Source organism: Amia ocellicauda, chromosome 10, assembly GCF_036373705.1.
Source record: "Amia ocellicauda isolate fAmiCal2 chromosome 10, fAmiCal2.hap1, whole genome shotgun sequence".
NCBI lineage: Eukaryota > Metazoa > Chordata > Actinopteri > Amiiformes > Amiidae > Amia > Amia ocellicauda.
The window spans coordinates 20645499-20653597 of NC_089859.1; the positions used below are offsets into that span (position 1 = coordinate 20645499).

Sequence of the window (8099 nt, forward strand, 5' to 3'; positions counted from 1 at the left end):
TCCTGAAGGACAGATCTGTAAGTCTTTCCAAAGCCTTCAGAAACCACTGGTATATTTTTAGCAACAGCTTTACAGTGACAGACTGCAGTTCTTAAAACTGGAGAGAAAACGACCATTTAAAGCTTCATATATATTATAGATAATGTTCTAGACTTTGGACTGGGAAGAAAAAGTAAAAGTAATCAAGATAAACGGAGCTTATTTTAACACCTTACGATTTTCTGAAGACATTGTCATATTTGCAAAGACACCGTCAATTTCAAGAACTCTTGGATGCAAGAAAACTGGCCTAAAAATGAACCGAACTAAAAGCAAAGTCATGTTTAACTGCTTTGTGAAAGCAAAGAATATAAGTAGATCAAAAGATACTGGAATAAAACAGCAAAGCATTGCAAGGATCTCCACAGTTGCCTGAAGAGAGAAGTACTTGACCAGTGCAGACTTTCAGTGCTTTCTTACGGATCTGAAACCTGGTCACTAAATGCAAAAATGTTACAGAAACTGCGGACAACCCACAGAAGCATGGAGAAATACGTGTCAAAAACAATGTCACTGAAAGAGTGAAAAATGTTAAAATGAGACTCATTGCCAGAAGACCATATGAAAGGCCAATGACGTTCCTGCCCTCTAATCCATTCATTTCCTCTTCTGTCCGGACTAGTGTCCCAGTCCCTGCCGATGACATAACATGATGCTGCCCCACCAGGCTTCACACTGAAACATTACATTGGGTTTACAATTTGGTTTCGTCAGACCATAAAACAGTTACCCACATGGCCACAGAGTGTTTCAGGGGGGCTTTCTTGAGTAATGGCTTCCTTCTTCCACCCTACCATACAGGCAACATCTGTGCAGCGCAGGGATATTGTTGTCACACTTTGACCAGTCTTGGCCATGGAGGCCTGTAGCTCTTGTACAGTTGCCATTGGCCTCTCAGTCACCTCTCTGATTAGCCTCCTTCTTGCTCGGTCATCCAGTTTGGAGGGACGGCCTGATCTTGGCAGGGTCTTGGTGGTGCCAAACACCTTCCACTCCACAATAATCATCATTTTGGCTGTGCTCCAGGGGATATTCAAGAGCTTACAATCTTTTTTATACTCATCCCCTGATCCGTGTCTTTCAACCTGGAGTTGGTTTTGAAAGCTGCTTGATGCTCATGGTTGAGTCTTTGCTTTTCACAACCCAGCAGAGGAGCTACAAGAACTGCTGAATTTATCCTGAAATCATGTGAATCTCTACAATTTCACATAGGTGGAGCCACTGAACTTGGTGTGTGATTTTTGAAGGCGATTGGCCACACCTGAGCTAATTTAGGATTGCGATTACAAGGGGGGTGGACACATATCCAAGCTCTTTCAGTTTTATATTTTAATGAACTGTCTACAAATTTCTAGAATATCTTTTTCACTTGGAAGTTGTTGGGCAGGATGTGGAGATAAATTAAAAAAAAACATGTATTTTACTGCATTTTAAAATAATGTCTGGCTTCCCTAATCAGACTCTGTGCTCGTTAACAGGAACAGGCGAAATGAGTGTGACTGTGGCTGAAATGAAGACATCAGGGGAACAGACAAAGTCCCCATCTCCCACTTCTGCCAAATGCAGAGAAAACCCTTTGAATGAAGCAATGATTGAGGTGGTTTCTCTAATGAAATTTAAACAGCCAAATCCTCTTTCAAAAGGTGACTTTCTCTGTTCTGCAGCTGTATGCAAACAGCCCCCCAAATGAGACTAAAATTACCAGCAACACAAAAAGAAGCCCTTTCCTTACATTACAGGGCGCTTTTTGCATCACAAAAGTGTCGCGGAGAAGACAAAGACACACGGACACTTCAGAGAACCAGCTATAAATACTGTAGGCCCAAAAAAAAAAAAAAAAAAAACTAAACTTTCCCAATATCAATTGACTTCTCAAGGGAAATTCCCCCAAACTAGCACTGTGCAAACTAAATTATTACTTTGGTGCCATTTGGTTTCTTGTGTGCAGCCTTGATAAGAGAAATGAGTTGACAGGGGTTTCTCATCACACTGTGGGAAAGTAGGAGGGCAGACATTTTCATTTTGTATATCACTTCCTGAGCTACAAAAGGCATTTACCCAAACTACTTTCCATATAATGGTATGTATAAAATATCACAGAGACAAAAGTGCAGTGACATGGGACAGACTGAAGACAGTTTAAGATGCTTTTCCAGGCACGCATTAATGAGAAAATCTAGCAGTTATATCAATGCATGTGAACAAGTAATCAAATGTGCCTACAATGGTTATATGACGATTCATCTAATATTAAATCACATCATTAAAAAGGATATTATTCATCATAAGAGCATAGCTATAACCAATTAAAAATAAGCATTTGGAAAACTGGCAAAGCACTGACGACTTTACTGCCACACTTTCAATCCATACAACATTACAACGGAACAGCGCAGATCACAAAGCCATGTATTTATTCTAAATGTTAAAAACATATTGTAGAAATTAACCACAGCATGAATTGTAATATATTAAAAACTATAAAATAAATAAATTACGGACTAAAATGTATTTTGTACAAATGTGATATTGGAACAATTGTAAAATAGATCCCCTTTATTTTAAATAAGCAAAACGTTTGACATATGAAACACACACACACACACACACACACACATCACACGTCTACCACAGATTCATTATATATATTTTTTTCATATAAGAGTGGGTACCTAAATCAGTTCCCTGATAAACCGCATAGAACTGGCCTGGTGCAGAAACACGTCACTCACACTCACTGATAAAGGGTTAAAGGATTACAAAACGCAAGAGTAGGACGTACACACATGGCATTTGGGGAGGAGTAGCAGAAAGAAAAAAATAAAGAAAAACAAGAAAAAATAATAAAAAAAAATAAAGGAAGAGAAAATAGCTAATTTGTGTTGTGGTTGGGGGAACGTTGGCACAAGGTTCTCTCTGGGCTAATGCCACCCAAGAACCACTGAAAGCTGGAAGAGGGCCTCTCCCACCAGCAGTGAAGCCTGAGAGTCCCAGGACGTGGAGTTTGGGACGCACAAATGGCATTGGTCATTGTCCCAGGACAGACAGGAGAGACCATGCGTGTGAGAGCTGGACATGAGCACCATCTGCACCAAAGCAGGGGACCCTAGAGCAGAAGACTCACATTGCATGGGGTGCTGTGTGAACATGCGCAGACACACAGCACCCAGGACACCCAGGGGACAACATCCAGGGAGCTGTGGTTGATGCCAATGAGGACTCGCATTCAAATTTAAATTCTCTTGCAGGCATGGGTGTGTTTTTAATTTACAATTAGGTTTCTGCATCGGAGGAGTCTGTGGACGCCAATGGCACAGAAACACGGACACCACGGCCACTGGACCAGCTGAAAATACACTGACCTTGGGGTTTAAAAGAACAACCACCCACCTATTTCTCCATCCGATTCATCCGATTATATTAAAGCAAAGGCTACATTTACTCTTCTGTCACTGGGACTAGGTCTGCCCATCTTCATTTGGAGCCGCAACCTGAGGAAGGGCAGCAATCATTTGAAAAATGCTACAGTGGGCACAGAGTCTATATTCCTACATCCATAGATGCACACACATGGGATACCTTTAAACCAGAACATCTAGAAATTGGACGCGGAGATTCCACTTGTTTGAAGACCGGCCATAACCCTGCAGATGTGTACACCGGCCACCTTCACTGACCTCCACCGACCACCCTGCTCCTTACCTCACCACGTTGGGGTGCTCGAAGGACTCCAGCTGCCTCAGTACCGCCACCTCCCGGATGGTGGACAGCGGCATGCCCTCCTCCTCGGTCTGCACCCGGACCCTCTTCAGGGCCACGAAGCGACCCCCGTTCTTCAGGTCGCGGGCTTTATACACCTTCCCATAGGCGCCCTCCCCGATCTCGGCCACGGGTTCGTACTGCTGAATCAAGCCTTCCTTCTCCATGTTTTTTTTTTTTTTACAGTTGTATTGTTCTTAGGATTTAAAGCCTTTCTGCCAACTGGATAGTGGACGAAGAACGGAACGGGCGACGGTTACCAAGAAGACCTCATCCCAAGCGCAGCCTCAGCATCCTCCAGGTCTGTTCAAAACGACAACCCCGACACCATCAGTCACAATGTATCCGACAGTGCGATCACAGACTGCCTTCAGCCCTTACAGACAAGAAGCTCGTCTCTGCATGCATTCAATCATGAGCCTACCTGTCGCGCACACCAGCTCCTCTTCCTCACATCCCACCCCTCTTTAGAAAGCCGCACGCATGATCACCACTGAGCTCGTATTGTCCAGGCAGTTTGTTGTGCAAACTTGTTCCGCAGCTGCGCTCTGTGCAACTGCGTTATATATATATGTTATATTTATTTATTTATTCCAGTATTTCCTTTGCTTTGCGAGATCAATGTGAAATGACAATTTCGAGACCGAAATAAAAACAAAACACAATAAAGGACAGTACATGTAGTTTTTATCAGGTCGGGCCCGTGCGGGGCAGGGTGATGCGCGAGCTGCTTTAAACCCCGCACTCCAGCACGTGGTGTCGGCTCAGGAGGGGGGGTTCAGCTTCTCTGATCAACTGATCAATACAAAAACCGATCACATGCACAAACTGGAGGCAAAAACCGAGCACAGCCCTTTGAGCGGCACGCATGCAATTGGTTACAATGCAACAATTATCTATATTTATATTTATCTATATATATATATATATATATATATATATATATATTTTTTTAAGAAGAGCAGATCATAATTGAGCTCGTTTAAATTATAGCACATATCTCTAGTGCATGGTTTCCAGCTTAGCAAAAATCTAGTCGGAAAACTGCATTGCGAAAGATGCACTAAACTAACAAATGTGTATGCACATATACAGAAATACATCAGCATGCACATACAAATGTATCTGCATCGCATTTTGTGATGCTATGCAATGACAAATTACCTGATCGATATAATTTAGGACACACAATCCCCGTGCGGCTGGGCGCCCCGCACGTCCTCTCCGAGCCGCACTGGAGTGAATGGCAGTTTGCAAATACTTCACAGATGGCCGGCTGTCCCGACCCGAGGCCACACAGGTAGCGGCCGCCTGCGCGCTGAGAGCCCCATCCTCCGGCACCGGCCGCGGCTGAAACGGGCCGAATCTGCGCCCCCACACAGCAGCAGCGTCCGCGCCGAGCCTCCGTGCGGTGTCGGTGTGGATGCGCTGCGTGTCCCGGCTGCGTCCCTTTCCCACGCTGGCTGAATGTGCTTGACCCCCTTCAGAGCGTTTGACACAAAACAGGGACACTTCCGCATTCCTGCCAGACTACAAAGGAAAAGCGCCTCCTTCTGCTTTCTCTCGCCCTCCCGGCTCCTCTAGCATGCTCGGGCTTTTTTTCCCCCCTTTCTTGCTCTCTTCTTCTGCTGCTGCTGCTGCTTCTTCTCCTTTTTTTGTCTCGGTGTCAGAAAGGAGGATCACAACAGGGGGATGGACAGTGTGTTGAGCTCAGTGGCCACAGCTCCAAGACATTCAAAAAGCGTGGTTTTGGAAAGGGGTCCGACAGCCTCCCTGCCCCCCCCAGAGCCCAGAGCCCAGAGCCCAGAGCCGACCCATAACCCCAGACCTGTGCAAAGGGTCGGTGTCAGGAGGTATTTAATACAAAGCAGCTATCAAATGGCTGCAGAACTTCTAATTATTAATATTGTTAATTAACTGATTGATTTATGTAATTGATTAATTCGTATTTTGTTTTTTTTAACCAACGTTCTCATTGTAATAGCCGTATAATGTAACCAGGCATTTAAGTGCTGGGATGACTTTCTGCTCCCCTCCTCCACGATTTTTTAAGGCTATTTATAACCAAATGTTTTGTTGAAATGACTCGGTTACCTGGATACTTGTGCTTTAAATGAATACAGAAACATGCACGTATATTGTTCCATTTAAACGGGAAAAGATAAATAAAACCGTTCAGAGATGTCAAATTATTAACAGCACTATAAAGCGCCTGGCAGCCGTCCAGCCCTGCGCCTTTCACTTTCTACGAGCTTTTTTTTTCTTTAAAGCACATGGATTTTATATAATAATTATTGAACTGACTTATATTGCAGTAGCCCCTGATCGACACCAGGCAACAGTAAAGGTAATAAATAAATGTGTATACATACCATTTGTGTGCATGAATCCAGTTCTGTTTTTCTATAATTATCTTTATTTTGATGACAAAACGTTGTGAGCTGTGGAAGACAGCTGGACCTGGGTGCACTTTTTTATGGCAACTTTATACTCATATTTCTGCCTTTCTTTTCTTATGATGTTACTCGGTTTATGTCCCAAGGAGGCTGTTATTTCTAATTAAGAAGGAAAACAAATTATAAAGAAGAAAAATAACACATTCACTAGGTATGTCACATTTTTCCGTACCCAGAATACTACGCGATACGTAAATAGAAAGTTTCCGGTTTTAGATCTGTAACATCTGAAAAATAATCAGAATTCGTAGACAAAATAACATGTAAATGCATCGAAAATAGTCAAGAAAAAAAGCACCCACAAGCCACTGGATTAACGGAGAAGGCAAAATGAAAGCAGGTAGATGTTACAGAGGACAGAGAGAGAAATAAATCGCTCTTGGTTGGGTATTAAAGGGAAACTGCACAACCACCCCCCCCCCCAGGGGCAAAACAGCCACGAAAAGATCAGCGCTGGGGTCGCGTTCCTGTAGCGCAGATTTCCGCAGCTCTGCGCAGATGTGCGCGGCTCCACCAATGGGAGGGGCGGGATTCTGAAGCTCTGCGCATATCTGCGGGAATCTGCGCCACGGGAAAGCGACCTGGAGCTGAAAGCAACTTCTGAACAGAAACAAGAGCTCTGTCGCTTCATTTCACTTCAGTATTTAAGCTATTCTCGTCCCCAAACGAAATCTGCACAGATTGACGGAAGGGTCCGGTGTGTGTAAGTTTCCTAGACTTATATTTACATGTATGTATGTGTCTTGTCGGGCAGCTGTAGTCAGTTCCTTTCTGACCATGAACATGTCCGTGTGGACCTCATGACAACTCATTTTCCTTTTTCTTTTTTGTATAAAAGCGGACAGCTGCCCGGCACTGCAATGCGTTATTTTCTTTCTTTATTTGTTTTCTGTTTTTGTATTAAATTGTATCGCATGATCTGTGTGTAGTTCAAACAGTTACTTGTTAAAAAACAACAACAACAACAACAAAAAACAACAGAAAAAAGTGCTTAATATGTACATTAAATGACTTAAAATATACATTTCATATCATAGTGGGGAAAGATGCTGAAGACAATGTAGAAATCTGGAAAGAGGTGCATTGAACTTTAGCTGAGTTTCTTTTATGGTTTAAATAGCTTGCAGCTGTTCTGTAGACAGTTTGACTTTTTACAAACAAGAACCAAGCTATAAATTGTGGGTTTCAGACTTATGGAAAGATGGAAAGCTTTGTGCAATATTTGACTGCTTTGAAATAGTATTAGTGAAGTGGTTCACGTTTTGTTTTGTTTTCTATATTTAGCTGATTCTGTATCTATTATTTACTATAGAATGGATGCAGAGGAAATGTGTGCACATAGTTTGGATCCTGCCTTTCATAAAAATAAAGATAATTCACATTTCTAGCTGCAAGAAGGTAATATTGTTTTCCCACTTTCAATAGAGATGATTCTTGTGTTGTTTTGTTCTGTCTTGTAATGGCGTTTTTTTCAGCTCAGGCAGATGGAAACAATGAGGCTACAGTTGTGTTTTAACAACAAGTCAAAATGAAAGACTTCATACACAAATAATTCATGAAATATGAAATTAAGCTTCTTAAGGATAGAAAAAATGAAAACAACAAATTAGTGAAACAAGCAGCAGCAAAATACTTTGAGTGCAGATGGTATGTACATTCTAATTAAACACCATAATTAATGTATTTTTACTAAATTCTAAGTCAGTCAATCTTTCAGCTGCAGAAAGTGAATAAAACAGTGAAAACAAAAGTCCCAATCAAAACAGTACAAACATCTGCCAGGAAGTTGTTGGGGATTCCTTGACATTTAGAGTTTAGGTGTTGACATCTGTACTAAACATAGAC

At 42.3% G+C, this 8099-nt stretch overlaps 1 protein-coding gene across 2 annotated transcripts in view; it reads right to left on the reverse strand.

The window, feature by feature from the left end:
* cdk6 (cyclin dependent kinase 6) overlaps positions 1 to 5572 on the reverse strand; it is a 48895-nt gene extending 43323 nt beyond the window's left edge. Inside the window, exons 1-2 of one of the 2 annotated variants that reach the window (XM_066715474.1) lie at positions 4963 to 5572; positions 3742 to 4101 (exon numbers count right to left, since the gene is read on the reverse strand). In XM_066715474.1, coding sequence (XP_066571571.1) covers positions 3742 to 3965 — 224 coding nt within the window. In that variant the 5' untranslated portion in view covers positions 3966 to 4101; positions 4963 to 5572. Of the gene's footprint in view, positions 1 to 3741; positions 4102 to 4222; positions 4704 to 4962 lie in introns of those variants that run through there. The other variant, XM_066715475.1, reaches the window with a different exon arrangement.
* Positions 5573 to 8099: the final 2527 nt, after the last annotated feature.